The following is a 17,346-nucleotide window of genomic DNA, read 5'->3' as shown; positions in this document are numbered from 1 at the left end:
TGTGTGGTATGTAATTTGCCTTCACTGTGATCACATAGGACAAATGTACTGGAAGCTTGTTCCCATTTTAAAGCCCCCATAAATAGATATTTTTATGTAAAAGTATTAACTTGCTTAAATCCTTTTCATTATGCATGTAGCAGACAGCTGTAAAACCACTTCTGACAGTATGCTTTGGAAATGCAATGGGCAGAATCAAGTCAGTTTGTTTGGAAGTTTGGATCTGCAGAAAAGCCACGTATTTGTAACTTCATTTTTTCCTTTTTAAATTATTCTTTTGTCTTCTAAGAAAAAACACATCAGCTAACAGAACTTCAGTTAAAACCAGATAACGTGCAGATCAGTAGTGCTTAAGTGGCAACTGTACAAGTCACAGAAACAGAAATGGTGTAGGCATCTGATCTAAATCATTCAGGATGGCACACACATTTTGTTTAATGTTGTGTTCTCTCAAGCTTTTGTAAAAATGTTGTCAGTAAGATTTAGGGATCATTAATGGCTAAATTAAAAGAAACACTGTCATCAGAATTAAACTTCTAGCTTTCCTGAGCAGAATATGTATCTGAATTTGTCTGTTTCACAACACAGACTATGACAGCCTTCCAGCATGTACACTGAGTGCTGAAAAATCCTTCATCCAGCAAGGGTGAAGGGGAAGAGACTGCACTATGTATCTTTGATTATTAGTAATTAAGGCAGAAGGAAGGAGTAAAGCCTGGCTGTCCGCAGTTCAGAACCAGGGCTGTGGAAAGAAGTATTTTTTGGTGGTGACAAATAGCTGATAGATCATGTGCATCTTGGCTTCACAGGGAGCTTTTACTGAACATATGGATTCTTTAGTACCTGAAGAAACTTACCAGTTCATGTAGAAATAGTGGAGATCAATCCTCCTTACTCTTTGAGCTCTAAGGGTTGTCAGCTTTCTGTGAATGTCTATTTTCTCAACAGTGTTTTTCTAATTTATTATGTAGCAATCAAAAAGGAACTGGGATTGCCATGACGACTCTCAGGCAGCCCAGGTGGCCGAGGATGAGGTAACAGGCCAGATGCAAGTTTTTTGCATTACCATTTGTTTTTCTTGGGAGTCAGAAAGTGGCCTCTTAGCCAGACTGCATGTGGAGTCCTGGGTGATGTCAGGCAGAGTTCTGAAGGCATGGAAAAAGGAAACAAACCCTCTTTACAGATAAGTTTAAGCAGAGGAGCCTGCTGCTTTTTTATTGCTTCCAGAACCAGTACCATTTCCTGGCACAGTTAACTGGCATCAGTAATTAAATCTGTGTTTGTCACATGCCTTGGCTTCATAATTTCTTGCAAGAGTTGTGTGGCTAAGGAAAGCAAAAGTATGATAGCAAAAGGTTTTCTGTTTCTTACCTCCCTCTCTCCTACAGGCACTCTTGTACATTTCTGTGCCTGATACTTCTGGATGATAGAGACTCTGAAACTGTAACAGCTTCTCTCAAACATATAAACATCATATCATTTTTTTTTTAAAAAGCAGAATATGCTTTCTTATTTTCAGTCTTTCTATCAGATCCTGCATAGGATAAAAGCATAGTCTTCTCTGACACTCATTCTGATACTATCACTGGTGCAAAAACCTCCACTGGAGATGGTCCACTCTGAGGAGACTTAACACATAGCATTAAACAAGCAACTTGTACAACTCCACTTGCATTTTAAACAGGTGATAACAAGTCAAGGTAAGTTTCACTGTTAAAATTATACAAAGTCTTATTCTATCGTCAAGTGTTACCTCAGTTCCTCTTTCCGCTATGAACAAGCCTTCCCTGGTACAATGCCTTTTTCAGAGTCTGTCAAAGGAGGTTCTCCATCCCACAGGTTTTGTGTTATCTGTGCATCAGGAACAGATGGCTGAGCATCCTTCTATCCCTGGAATTGGCATGAAAAAGGCTGTTGGATACTGTCATTGCCCTCACTGTAAATAAGAACTTTTAATACTATCTACAAAGAAAATGGAAATTCCCTCTAACCTCAATTTGGCAAGAGTTTGTTATGATATCACCTACTATGTTTCCTTTCACCTTCTAGATCCTGGGTGCCTGCCAGTTAAAGCAGCAGACTATTCCTGTGATACTCTGAAGCAAACTGAAATTGGAAAAAGAAAAACAAAACAAAAACAAAAAACAACAGCTGAACACCCACTGAAATCAGGGAAAAAATCTCTCCTGTTTGTCTAACCTGTTTGCATTAAGAACATAAATCAGGCTTTATTTGCTTTATCAAGTGCAAAATCCCATACAAAGACGCCTACTTCAATTTAAGGATGACTTATCATAGTGTATCTTAAACCTGTTAAATCTACTCTAGTTTACATATCCAAACTTAAACAAGCCACATCAAAACTGAAATAGAATGTCTAAGTTACCCATCTAAGTCAGTTTTAAACTAAATCTTAATAATTATCTCACTTTTCTCCTATACATGAGCATTTCAGCAGGTTTAGAACAAACGCAATTCTGGGAAGAAAAGAGGAAGGTGGATGGAGAGGTGAACGAGACTATTTGCCCTTAGCTACAACACTGTGGACTTGAGAAAATCCTTCTAACATTCACAGCACTGATACTTTGATACTTTCCATTTAGAACAAGCATAAACCATCTAACCTGAAGAGAACACTATATGGGCCTGTAAACAGGTTAAAAAAAAACCAAACCAAAACAAAAAAGGTATCACAATACTTTTACTCAGTGCACCTTTATACAAATTTTAGAGCAACTTTGAAAGAGTAGAACACAATTCTAAAGAAGATGTACATACATGCCTAAAGCAAAATTTATGGAGGCATCTGAAGCATAACATGCTTTTCTTAAACTAGAATCAGAAATACAGTGAACAGGCATATGAAAGGAGTGGTGGGAGGAAACATTATGGACTCCAGAGGAACCCCAACATTGTAGTTCAGCACCACAGTTGTTTTATCAAGCCACAATCTCATCCAGAATGTCAAAGAGATTTTCTTCGCCCTGATTTACATTATCAGTGTTACAGTCACCCTTAATAACACACCTTTTTTACTTGCTGTGGTATATCTCAATAGGTGTATTACCTTATAGAAGTAGAGGTGTAACCACAGCAAATGCTTTATGGTTCCCTCAAACTTATGAGTTCTAATGAGAGAAAAGGAAGCTGATATTCTTTTCCTTAACTTGAGAGTTAAAGGACTTCGAAATCTGAACAGACACTCTACTCGGAAGCCAGCAGATATGACAGTATCTTGACATTGCATCTCACTATGTCTGCATTCACCAACAGGGTAGGCTATGATCAGAATACTTCTCACATGGAACAGTGAGGCTGTAACACGTAACATTTCTGTACTTTTCAAAAGTGATTAAAAATGTCTCAGGGAATTACAAAACAAAAGAGGATTCACTGTGCTGTGGCAGTACTAATCATCCTAGCTCATATAACAGTTTCTGCATCTTCTTCCAGTCATACCTAATGACACAGAAAGAGATCATCATGTAAATAAAACATTAGTATGGTGGCAGAAATGAGTAATAAATGAAGAAGGCTTTAGAGGCTTCCCATACTATCTTATTTCCACAGATGGTTGTTTGCAATGGATTATTCCTTCTAAGTAAAAATCCTGAATGTCTTGTAGACGGTTTGTAGAAAAGCTGCACATGTGCTGGGATGGGATGCTATATGCACACTCTAGGCTTTCTAAAGCAACCCACTTCCTCACCTGAAAAGGCCAAGAATACAGATGAGCAGCCACAAACAGCCAGAAGTACCTCCATATCACCCTCTCCAGCTTAAGGAAGGAGGACTGTCACAAGGACGAGTGGACAAATGGATGGAGTGAGATCAGGAATCATAGAATCATTTAGGTTGGAAAAGTCCTTTAAGATCATCATAAATGGGATCTAAAAGTTAGTTCAAGTGCTGCTCTTTGCAAAGATCTACAGCATTTCCTCTCCTCATCTTATGTGTCCTTCACCTCCTGCTATATGAGGGTTCTTCTTAACCAAAAGGTTCTTCTGCACATTCGAAGGAAGGAGCTACACAGCTGGCAGCAAGACCATAAAGAGAAAAGACAGGACTGTGCTAGAACGAGCACATCACATATACATTCTTTCCTTGAGATACAGGTCCTAACCCCACTCTTTCAAGCATGGAAACCATATGCTTCCATGCACAAGTGGATTTTTCTTATTTTCATGTCTGAGCAGAGTCTGCAGAAAAGAAGTAACCAGTTGGTCCTGTCTGTTACAACCCTCACTCAAAAAATGCATACACAGTAAATGAATAAGAGTAACAGGCTAAACAGTAACTGCTCTTCAGAATTCTCTTATATCGTAAATCTGCCTTGGGAATTCTGGCAGAAAAGAGGATTTTGCTCCCATTACTTAGTTCCAGTGTAGCAAAAAACATTCAGCTTGCCAAATCAGAAGACAGAGATCTGATATCAGCTTCCTTCACCTTTGTTGATTCCTACTCTTGATCACTCCCATCCCCAAGGACAGCTTTCCACTGTAGTCAAGATCAGTCAGAAAGTCAGTCAGTCATCTCAGAGGAAAGCAGTTAATGCTTGTAGCAGGAATTATTTGATAAACTGGAATCCATCTCTTAAAACACTGAAGGGAAGATTCTGCATGGCTGACTGCCAAGAAACATGCATTCATTTACAAAATAACCTTGAAAGAACCGCTTTAAACCTCAAGTTGCCCAGCAAGACCTATGCCAACTTTCCCCCTGTTAAGTACACGTATTTGTCCTGAAATGTGAATCACCAAGCCTGCAGAGATTCCATTTAATTAACAAAAAAACTCTAAGTAGTGAAGGATTAAAGAGATTACGCACTTGGAAAGCAAAGTGAAAAATTAAAGTCTGCTTTTGTGAGCCATTCATTTACTGCCTACGCTAAGTAGGACAGTTAAATGCCAATGATTATTAGGATAACTCTTTAATTAGTCAGTGGCTCCTGTCCACACACTGAACTTCTGCAGAACTACCTGAAATTTGTCCTCTAATATCAGTTGTGGATATTAGAGTGATAAGTGATACTAAGCCTCTGCGGTAAAAACAGGAAGAACATGTGTGCACCAAATGTGAAGATCTGGACAGAAAAAATAAAGAAAAGCACAAGGACACCTCTGACAAAATTGTCTTTGTTCCATCTCCACTGTAGATGAACGCTCTTATGCTACCTGAAAAGCGTATTCATGCCCGGCATACAATATATCACTTATCCTCCTCCTCGTTTAGATAATGAAACAAGGCATCATCTTCAAGGATAGCAAAATCTTAATAAGTTGCTGATAAAAGTTTTTAACAAGAAACTAATGAGGCAGAGCACCATGCAATTAACGGAGTATGAAATAGTCTCAAGCAGTGAAATCTGGAAGATGACTCTTATGCCTCATCCATCTCTTGAAATTTGCTGCTTTAGTATTTCTGTACTTCTTCACTTTGAGCCAGAAATAGTGCAAGACAACAGCTTGGCCTGCCCACACCATCATCCAAACTACCAAGAAAAGAATCAGTAGGGTACTGCTGCTTCACTTTTTGACATTAGTAGTACCACCTTTTTAAAAGTTGCATTTGAAGACTTGTAAGACAGAAATATTAAAGATGAAGTTTATTTCTTTAAATCCTCAGATGTCTGAGTGGGCAGTCCCCAGCACAGTAACTTGTATGGAAAAACCCTCAATAATCTACTTAACAAAAAATAATGAATGGTCTAAGTTTAACAGAACAAGAGTGAAAATGTCATAGTATACAGCAGTCTCCTAGCTCTGCAGCAGGATCAGCTTGATAATTTCTTTTTACAACCTAAATTAAACCTCAGGAAGGCTGCACTATTATTTTAAAAAGAAAAATATAATATCTATTGCTGATAAAACTATGATAAAACTATGAATATACATATATTGCATAAGTACTCTTGTTATATAGAAAAGTCCAAAGATACAAAGATAGCCTGGCATAGAAAAACTACTGTGAATATACAGGAATACGAGGTACATGTGATTCACAGTTGCAGAAAAAGGCAGGTTATTATATAGTACTATAAACAAAACCAACCAACCAAAGTTAATAATTCAATTATATTTAGTAGATTTTTTATGTCTGTAATGTAATATATACAAATAAAAATGTACTGTTAAGCATGCATTGTGTTTGGCTGTTCTTCTAAAGGATCGTGCTACCTAATAATCCACAGTGAACATAATAAGCTTGTGCATCAGTGAGCTTTGTTCTGTAGCAAATCAATTGCTCCTGGCGGAAGATTCAAGCATGGCTGTTCCCATCATTTGTATCAAAAACCGCTATAGACACAGCAGACACAAAATGTGATTCCTTCTCTCCAAGACAATCCCCAAGTTTTAGTCGGTGTATTCATTAATTCATACACCATAAATACAACAAGCCTATGCAGACACAAGGGCTCCAGCAGCACCCAGTGTCACCCTCTGTTCCCTGTCCATGGTCCTGTGCCGAGGCTGAAACAAGGACTGAGTCCTGCAAACGCTCCCTTTCAAAGTCCCCTTTTTCTTTCCACTCCCTACACTTCCATCTATAGCAAACACACAGACAAGGCTGAGCACTGCAGACAGAGGAACAATGCCAGGAACCTAACAAGAGCACAAGCAGGAAGGGAGAAGAAAGGTAAACTAGTACATGGAATGGATCAAGGTGTAAGAATGGACTAACAAAGGGGCTGCTACATAAAATCCCTGTGAAGGTCAAAATCCTGCACAAAATGCTTTAGCTGTGGTTTCAGAGTTGAATCAGGTAACAAAGGCAGGCCCTCCAAGCTTCTTAACATGAGAAGAAGCCTTGACTTCTTCTAGAAATGCCAAGACAGCAAAGGCATCAGAAGAACAAAAAAGGTGGTCATAGCAAACAAGAAAGCAGAGCAGATCATACCGTCATCAAGCAAGAACCATTCAAGAGTGAAGACTCTGTCCTGACCCGACTGCCTACTTTACTTTGACCCACATAATTGCTGTGGTGGTCTTTAGTAGACCGACCTTCCGATGCAGTTCCAATACCAGCAGTGATGCTGACTCCTACCAGTGAAGCTACTTAAGAAAAACTTATGTCTAAGGAATACAGGAGATGGATGCTTCCTCCAGAGTAAGTGTCTCTTGACCTTTGTTAATCGTTTTTTAAAAGCAGGTAAGAGCTCCTTAGCAGCGAAACATCTATGCATGCAAAAAAAAAAGGAAGATAAAACCTTTTCCAGAAGAGAAAAATGTAACACTCCCCCCGCCCAAGCCCAAGCGCACCCGGCCGCTCCCCCCCGCCGCCGCGCGCCCCCCGGGTTCGGGGCCCCCCCCAGCCCCGCGCTCGCGCGCTCCGCAGGCGCCCCAGCGCCACCTGCCGGGCGGCGGTTCCACCGCCCGCTGCCGCCGGGCCGCCCGTCGCAGCGGAGCCTGGAAAACGGGGCGCACTGGTCCGATGCTGAAAAAGAGCCGCCCAAAAGTTCACCTTGTCCTGCCTAGAAAACCAAGGAGGAAAATGCATTCACCTATTCCAGTTCTTTCTCGACAGTTCTCTCCCTGCACACTCCCCACACCAGGAAGGAAAGGATCGGTGCCCCGCGCCTAGGATCAGGGCTGATTTGGAAGGCTCTGGGTTATTGGAAGGTCTCTAAAAATCCAGTACTTGGCCTTGAAAATGTCTCACAAAAGATGTCTCTGCAACAAAGCAGCCCAAATTGGAAACTTTTGCTGGTTCCAAGTGCAGCAGTGTTGCAGAAGCAGACATGCACCTCCAAAGAAAAGAAGCCCATGTCTCCAGCTTGTTCTATAGCTGGGATTGATGAAATGAGAGTGTTAATCATGGACAGTCTCTGACTAACAGCCTACGCCTTTCAGCAAGGCTGCTTTGTACTCCTTTCTGTGCAGTGTGCTGTCTGGAAAAATGAGATAAAGTTTTTATTCTGTTTTTGTCCAGATCATAATATCTTATTAGAGTTGAACAGATTTTTTTGGGGATACCTTGGGAGAGCAGGAGAAAGGTAACAAGGAAGTTCTGTTCTTGCTGCAGAAGCATTCCTCTCTTTTCTTATACTGTCTGCTCTCTTAATTTCAGTTTTAAAAATAAACTGTAATTGCATAGTTAGTTCCATTACATTTTTTGTGGAAGAAACCTTATTTCAAGATCTGGTCTCTGCTCCTCTGTTTGCGGCTACATTATCCAGAATCCGATTCCCATAAGATATTGATGTGCTATATTTCCAAGCTCCAGTCATGCCAGACTTACTTTCCTTCATGTCAAACAGTGTGAAGCTTCAGTTTGCTAATTCTGTAGTGCTGAGAGGACAGGGGAATTAAGGACCAGTTTAGTCAAGCTTCACTTGGAGAATATACCCAGACTACAGTGTGCCAGCCCAGCAGGGCCAAAAAATCAAGAGGGTTTTCTCCCACCAAACTGTTGGAAACTATACTACAAAGGAGCAGTGTTTTGGCAGCTGTCATCCTGTACTAGAAAATTTTTAGACCACTTGCCAATTCTGTAGCAAAATAAAGTATCTTCAGAAAGGCCCATGGACCTGCCATCTTCATTTACACAGAAGTATGTGTTCAGTTAAGCACACATACTCGCCTATGCACCTTCAGCCCACCACAGAACAAGAAAACCTAGGTCAGAACCTCTCAGAGATCTTACATAACATAGAGAGAGATTTAGAAGACGGGAATAGTACTATGCATACCCAAATACATGATGTTGCGCTATTTGCTTATATAGAACGTATACCATGTGCTACACTGCAATTCGCACCCAGTGGGCAGAAGCATCATCTTCAAAAAAGGAAATTAACAGCAAGTGCCCAAGTTATGGTTATTTTTTTCCTTTGATCTGCTGAGTCTCCCAACAAGCTATTTTCAGTACACTCTAAAATGTAGAATATACATAAGGCAATGTAAGCTAGTGGCAGGAAAAAAGCCTTATTGCACATATGATCTCACAAGGCAGATATTTCAGTATGCAAAATAGATCTAACAATCATGTTATGAAGCTGAATAATTAGCTAAAATTAGACATTTTAGGTTAAAGTTAAATACTTAGGTGTTAATGAGGACAGATATCTGATAAACTAGCACCGAAAGCAAAGCAAAAACCCCAAAACACCTAAATGATATGCTAGACCCTAGCAGGGAAGTAAATAACACTACATGTGATTTCTTCCTCTCACACCAGCCAACATGTATAACTCACTGAAACAAGAAGCTAAAAAGTCTAGTAGAATGCAAGGAAGAGCATGACATTTATATAATAATAAGCTCATCTGCAATTATAGTGTCAATACAAAAACATTCTACTGCTTGACTCTCCATGCAAACTAAATTCAAGCCAAAAAGTCACACCAAAAGTTATATCCTAGGAAAAAATCCCTCATACAAATGCTACTGCTAGAGCACAACATCCCTGAAATTCCCGCTTTCACCAAATGTCACAATATTTGACTAAAATAACAACTCGTGCTTACTTATCATAAAGCACTTTAAAACAAGGGAAAAAACTTTTGCATTATAGATTAGATTTCATACTTACTATTTTACTCAAAAGGTGGATAATTTGAGGGGCTGGTTTTGTTCAATTTTGTTATATCTCTTTTTTTTTAAAAAAAGTTTTCTTGACTTCATTAGCAACTTATTCTTCATAAGCCATCCTTTTAAACAAAGAATCATTGTTACTTCTGATAATTAAGGATAATCTTTTATGATTGAGTAACATATACTTAGTATTCCGAGTTTGCTCAGTAGTTTATCTGGAGTACTGCTCTGCTGTTATTTTAAACTGAAGCACTTGAAAGAAAGTCTGTTAGCATAAGAACTTCAAAAAGTCTTCCCACAAAATAGTAGTTTTGATAAATTTAGAACAGTTTCTTACAAATCAATTTCCAAGTTTTCAAGGTGTAATTCACATTTACTTCCCTCACCCATGTATTCAGAGTTTTGTACCTTTGTTTAGGATGAGCTGTTTCTTTGCTTTGCATGATGACGTGTGCACTGTCCCCTGAGGAAAATGCCTTTGACATTTTGGTAGAGTGAAGTGTGTCTAAGTGACAACTTCAAATCTCGGTATAGGCAATAAACTGTGGGCATATTGCCCAACTTCCACATGACGCACTTATGATGGCTCTAGGAGGCTGAGTCTTCCTTGAGAGAAGACAAAGGACAGAAGTTGCTTGTGAAGAGTGCTTCATTAGCTTTCCTTGGAGGATGCTCAGAGTGAATATTGATAACGCCATTGTCATTGATAGTTCACTGAAGGAGAAGCATTTGTACAGAGCATCCAGCACCAACTGTGAGATCATGCATCAAATTGGACCTAATTACTCTTGACAGTTTTGGAACCAAGAGTTGCATGACTCAGAGAGAATTCCTCTCTAGCTACTTATTTCTCTTATAGGGAAGCACAGGGAAAAAGGCATATAAGATATATTAGGTTAATTCTGTAGAGAAAATCTTCTGTCATAGCCACTCACTTCAGCAAAGAGAAGTCCACAGAAACAGGATTTGTAGTTCAGACACCTGCAGCATATGTTCTATAAGTCAATACTAGACCTCTCTGTACACACAGGATGATAGAAAAGTTTAGGTTGGAAGGACCTCTGAAGGTCCTCTCTCACCTCTTCCACTCCCCACCTCTGCACTCAAAGCAAAGCATTTGAACTTATATGGGGATGCTCAGGGCCTTGTCAAGCTTAGTTTTGAAATTCTGTCCCATTCCATCTTTGAAGCTATTCAAACCTGACTGGACACACTGCTGTGGCTGACCCTGAGCAGTGAGAATTAGACTAGATGATTTCCAGAGGTGCCTTCTGACCTCAACCATTCTGTGATCCAGAGAGTCCACAGCTTTTCTGGACAACCTGTTAATCACGTATGTGTGGGGCATGCTTTCATTGAATTAGACCTGCAGCAGAAATAAGTCTGTTCTACATGACCAATGTAGCTAAACTGAAATTAGTCCTACTAGCCACAAAATTTATAAGATTAATTTTTATCTTCAATAGGAATTGTTAATAAAGGAAAAAGGAAGCAGATAAGTTAACTTATTTTTCAATTTACAATTATCATGCAGTTCAGCACAGGAAAAGAACTTTAGTAACATCAGTTGGATTTCATAGTATTTTGAAGGCACAAAGAGGCAGGAAAGAAAATTACTGAACCTCAATTTATTACGAACCTGAAACAGGCATAATCTTCTCACCACCTAAAGGAAAGAAAATTATAAGAAACTTACTTTTTTATTTTCAAATCTCTATATAGTTGGATGTGATGCTTCATAGAGAGTGGAGATGAGGGACCAGCCCAGTCAGTCCAGGCTGACCAGGTAGCACATAGAGAATTAAGTAGTTAGTTCCAACTGAGGGAAAAAGAAGATAAGTGAAATGGAAAAGGGGTCTCCCAGTCTAAGGAGGGACCTGTGTTCAATATCAACCAAAGCAATTTATATGTACCAAGCAAGTCTCCAGATGGAAGCTGTACTTTCTCTGCCAAGACAATTCTCTAGGGCAACATCGGATGAGGTCTTCTCAAATAAATAGATGTGAAATGCTACAAGGGTGGGGGGGAATTGAAGTCCCCTAACATTCTCTTTGTAAATTAACTAGATGTTTTAACTCCCCTTCTCTTTTACTTTTCCTGGCACAACAACCCCAAATACAACACAACACATCCATCCATCTCGCAAAAGGGGGAAAAAAAAAAGTGCATTTCATATCAGATGCTTTGCGTCAAGACTGCTAAGGCTCATAAATCAGCTGTCTTATTGCCCTGGTCATTTCAACCAACGTCTGACCCTTTTGTTAACTCATGATTTATAACTGGAAGTTACTTTTTTTTTTTTTTTAATGCCAGATTCATAAACTTTACTGTGCTTGGTTTGATATAATATCCATTTTGTACACCAAGCTATAAGACAGAAAATTTATTGTCTATGAACGGTTACCTTGAAAAATTACATCAATGCAAAGTGGTTTCCATTTAGAATCAATGAGCAATAAATTAATTCAATTTTTTTTTTTTTGAAAGGGGGAGAGAACATGATGATATTTATGAGGTCATGAGCGGCTATATAATGGGTGAAACTGGGAGCAGAGGCAACAGTCAGACAGGAGTTCTGAGTTACAGGGGTAGGCAAAGACGAAATATATTCACTACAGCTATGATGCATAAGCTGGTATTCTGCTGTCTCATTATTATCAGCGTCTCCTGTCCTCTCTTGTCTCTCCCCATCATCAATGCCAGCGAGATGTCTTATCAACTCTCAGGTAAGAGTCTTTTGATTTTTATGGTCATAAAGCAGGGGCTGGAGCAGTAAAACCAGAAGAGAAACAGGTATGCTTTCTGAGGGGCCCTTATCTGTGCTGATCAGCTGTAGAAAAAGCAGGAATGTCTTCAGAACACCAGCAGCACAAGTGACATCACCAGTCAGTGCTAGTTTTGTAAAATGGGGAGGTTGGGTGCCCTACATATTTCTTCCTGCTGCTTTGAGATCCAGGAGACAAAGGTATCTGAGCCTTCTAACCCTGAATGTGGGCTAATATACAGCATCCGTCTTTGAAGCAGCATTAGTAGGCATCATGTAGTTTGAAGAAACTTGGCTGTATGGCCTCTCCTCTTGCTGCGCTTGAAAATGAGCTATGTTTAACTGAAGTTATATTTAAAAAGTGGAAAACTTACTGCAAAGATTAATGCAGTCCTACTTAGATCAAGAACATGCAAGTCTGTCTTACACTAAAAAAAATAGCAATGTATTGAGCATATTATTTGTTTGCACTAATGCAGATTTGATTCAGTCCGGTGAAAGAATAAGTCTTTACTTGAAAAAGCTGTCCTCAAAGTTTTAAATTATAGTGTAAGTCAAGACTGAAATGACTCAGTAAAAATGCACAATAGAGTCTGGAAGGTTACTGTCATCAGACCTGACCTGTGCTCAAAGGGTTTCTGAAATGAGCTCTGAAAGAACAGGCAAATCAAACACAAAGTTATTGCATAAAGCTGACTATTAAAAAGTGGCTGTTCTTACTTGCTTTGCAGGTGCAACAGCTGTTGTGCTGGTATATAGGTACCAGTAGTCCCTAGTTTGCTTTGAAAATCTTGGACTCACTAAGCCAGCATCTCCTCCGCTACATAACTTGCATTTACAGGCAACCATGACTCAGTATGGATAGCATCTATCACATCATAGGGTGAACAAGCTGGCTCTAACAATTACTGCATTGGTTTGAAGACATCCATTAGGCTTATTAAATCTTTCTTGCTGATATAAAGAGTCTCTAGGCTGGGTAAGAAAGAACTCCGTATTAAAGAGGGTTGTTTTGGGATTTTTTTTAAATCTCAAAGCAAATTTACCTAATACTTCTCTGAATTAAAAAAATAATACAAGTCTAGAGATAGGAATTGTCTCCACATAGCGCAGGGAAATTACAGTATTCTTATTCAGAGTATTACACTGAAATCCCCACCGTCCTTTGCAATTGTCCTTTTGTACAGTGAAAAAACTAACAATGTGGATGTCCAAGGTCTTCAAGTTCTTGATCTTGGCCAAAGTTTTTGAAATAGTGGGGGATAATTTTCAGCAGTTTATTTTCTTATATATTCCCTATTGTGGAGCTATACCGTTTCACCCATCCCTGCAGGTAAGAGCAACTAAAACTCCATAGTAACATCTAAAAGTGCAACTACAAAACGATATTCATCTACGCAACTAGAGTTTTATAATAGCATCCTCTTGTTGCTTACAATTTTGAATGTCTGCTATATATTAGCAAAGATGAAGTTTACTGCTCAGATTACATTATTTACCTCAGCTGTAACACCACTAGGGGCTCCTGTTGGCAAGCTGCCTTGGGGCACAGGCTAGGTACAGAATTCTCTATGCACATGCAAATAAATTCCATCAGGTATCAGCAATCTGATGCTTCAGAAAAAGTAATAATATCTGTACTGGCACACATGTTAAATGAGATGACTGAAATGCGATAGAGAAGCACAACTGCCAAAATACGTTTTAAGTTTTCCTACATTTATTCCTGCCCTTCCCTCCATTTCATTGCATTTAATAGTTGGGAAAGTGAGCCAGTTAATAGGCCTTGAACAGGACGTTTTGTCTTTATTCATAGAAAAGCTCCAGCATAGAAACTAGTTGATAAAGAAATAGACTAAGAAAAGGAAATAAATTATATACAAGTCTGGGTTGTCTACAGTTGGGTACCAGAAGGATTAGGTTTTGAGCTCCCGAAGCAATGGAAGGGGCTGCTGTTGATCAAAAAACATTCTTAAAGATCTGCCACAGAAATGAGAATCAGATTAACATCAGGAAGGTATCTTTTTTAAAAGCTTTGGAAGGAAAAAAATACCCCCAACTATCCTCTACTATATTCATTAAATGAGGATGGATGATTTAGTGATTTCATTATAATCTTCAACAGGTGGGGCCAACAGACCTGATCAGAAATTATTTGAGACAGGATGAAACAGGGATTCAGAGCAAAAGACTCTTACAGTATGCTGGTTCTGTTATCTTCCATTTGCAGCTGATGAAGATTCGAGATTAAATCTGGAACGGTTGGGCAACCTAGGAAGCACTTCCCTGCTTCAGTTTCTCCCAGAGCTCTTGGGCACACTGACTGAAGACAAGAAAGCAGGTGAGGGTTACCTACAGCAATTTATGGAAGAGTGCCTATGGTTTGCATGTCCAGCTTCCACAGATATTGTTCCCTGACTCCTGGGTATTTACTGAAATACAACATTATGCGTAGGCAATAGACAGCTGTCATTTAGTTAACTAAGACTTTGGGAAAACCTGCAGGGCAGCCATCCTTGCAGCTTAATACTAGCTGGAAAATTCTCCAAATTAGTATAGCAAAACCTCCGTATAGCAAAACCTCAACAGAGCAAAAATTGGCTTAGAAGGAGCTAGCAGACCAAACAAAATAGCAGTCTCTTAAAAAAACATCAATACTTGCAGAAAGTGCAGAATCAATAGTAATAGATAGTTTGGGGAACAACAGACATTAACAGATGCTTGTTGAAAAGGACAGTACAGCTTGCATCTGCAGGCACAGAACCTGCTGGAACTGTGTGCCACATGAAGAAATGGCTGTGTTGCAGCAAAAGGGTTTTCTGTCAGGTCATCTGAACACTCCAGTTCAAGACTGCTGCTGGCTATAACATTACAGCACACAATAATGATTTATGTATGTTCACAATTTCTAAATGGTAAAACATTTCATTATGTCTCCCCTCTACCAGGTCATCGCTCCAGTAGCTACAACCCAAGGGAAAATATCAAAGACGTAAGTAAATGACCATCTGTCACTGAAACAAGAAAAATAAGATTCCACATTTTAAACTACACAGAAATGTTATTGAGACATCATTTAAGATGCACAGACTTCATAAATAGTACAGACTAAAGTATGCTGCAGTGTTCTTGAAGCTGGAATCACTTCCCGGTTAGATAAGCAGGGGAGAAAAAAAAAAAGAAAAGAAAAAAAAAAAAGAGCAGGTAATGCAGAACATTTCATTCTAAACCCCCCGCTTTTTTCCCCCATAGAAACAGCTTTCTACATAAAGGCCAATTTCCAGTTTCACCAGGCTAGGCCAGTACATTAATCAGTATTAGCCGCATGTCATTTTTCCTCCCCTACTACAATCAAATTTGTTATGAACCATTAGGTAAATGGAGAAGATAATTTCTGTTCACTTGTCTGCTGAATCAAATATAAAGGCAGAAGACAGTGACTAGTTTTAGTGCATCATCTAAATCAGAAGGCACACTGGGCAGCTGCCTCTCCTTCCCCCAGTCAGAACTCAGGGCTGTGTGATCAGTTGGGACAGTGAAGAACATGCTTTTCCACTGGGAACATTTACCATCCAACAGTAACTTCTCTAATGCTGTTTGACTTCCAGACTTTCTATGGCAATCATCCTCGAATTGCTTTGCTGGGCCGCTTCTTGACCAAGGACAGGAAACAGTACAAGAAACGTGGGAATCTTTCCGAGTGCTTTTGGAAATATTGTGTGTAAACAGGAGAAGAAACTCTCCCTGACTTTGGTTGCATAATTTATACAGATGTCTGAAAACATATATATAAATTTGCTTGATTTAAAATAAGAATGAAGAAACATGAAGACAGCTCCTAACTTTAGACTCTACACTACTTGGAAATTAATAAATTCTTGATGTTTTGCAATTATGCTGTGAGGAGTGTAGTATTTTCTTAGAGTTCAGCACAACAGAAAGAAGATAATGGGACAGAGATAAATATGCAACATGAAGAGAACTCGGGCAGGGGAAGAAAGATTCCCATGGGGTCCCATGAAACCTCCCAGAAGAGTGATGCTTCAACTGCATCTAAGTCCAGAGGCAAGAGGATTTTCTCCTTTGTCACTTGGTCACTTGACATAGATCGGGGTGCCAGGAAAAAACAGTCATTGCTGCATTCCCTGACAATGCTGAGCTGGTGAGGGATGGCATCTTAACAGTGCTCAGTCCCCTCCTGCCATCCCCAAGGCACCACAAAAAAAATAAGCACGTCAGGATCAAGCATTTGTTCCCACTACTGCTGGAAAGAGATAACAGTTTTTCTTGGTCATGCCTAAAGAAAGGCTCATATATCTATTTCTTTGCAGCACCTTGCCTTGTCCCCAGCTGTCCATGGCAACAGGGTTGCCTGGGCATAGCACAGACTTTAAGAATTGTGTCTGATTATCATCAAGCACTGCATGGAAGGTAAATGTTAGGGTTGTCAATGTCAAGGCTTTATACTCAGATTGCAAACAGTAAGTGGAAGCAGACAGGGATGACATGACTTAAAAGGTTCTGTGACTGTGACTTGCACTTATGTGGCTGCACACACAGGTGTGGAAAGGTGATATACAGACATAGATCACAAGTGCTACTAGGGCAAGCCATCTCCTGCTTGGGCACTCAAGTGAGATTTGTTCCCCTGAGCCACTACACGGTTTTTATAATGTTGTTGTACCCTGGCATCTAAGGCGTGAGGAAGAAGACAGAAGAGCAGCTGCAAAAGGGTTCTAGTCTGACTCCTTTGTATGTGGATTACCAGCATACTTTCTCAATCCCAGGTACTTTCTGATAGTATCTGCTATGAATAGAGCTCAAGTCAGGAATTATCTCTGGGGGATGGCAATCTTGATTATACGCACAGAGATCTGTGAAGCCCTACCTTGTTCAATAGATACTTCGCATAAATCTTGCACTAATAAAGGCTCACAGAAAGCTTGAGGTAAACTTCACCTAACAGTGACACACACACTACATTGATCTCAATAATATACATCATAAATCTCTGACTGTGCTGTTTAAACACGGCCTACAGGCTTGATA

At 39.6% G+C, this 17,346-nt stretch overlaps 1 protein-coding gene across 1 annotated transcript; it reads left to right on the top strand.

Moving 5' to 3' along the window:
- Positions 1-12,076: 12,076 nt before the first annotated feature.
- Positions 12,077-16,189, top strand: UTS2 (urotensin 2). The gene is made up of 4 exons (XM_009967456.3): positions 12,077-12,259; positions 14,528-14,638; positions 15,246-15,289; positions 15,906-16,189. The coding sequence occupies exons 1-4, from the start codon at positions 12,154-12,156 to the stop codon at positions 16,020-16,022; spliced, it is 378 nt and encodes a 125-aa protein (XP_009965758.2). The 5' UTR covers positions 12,077-12,153; the 3' UTR covers positions 16,023-16,189.
- Positions 16,190-17,346: the final 1,157 nt, after the last annotated feature.

Source organism: Tyto alba, unplaced genomic scaffold (genome assembly GCF_018691265.1).
Source record: "Tyto alba isolate M040663 unplaced genomic scaffold, T.alba_DEE_v4.0 Super-Scaffold_20000042, whole genome shotgun sequence".
Taxonomy (NCBI): domain Eukaryota; kingdom Metazoa; phylum Chordata; class Aves; order Strigiformes; family Tytonidae; genus Tyto; species Tyto alba.
The sequence above is the reverse complement of the archived record's forward strand: the minus strand, read 5'-3'. Positions and strand labels throughout refer to the sequence as shown.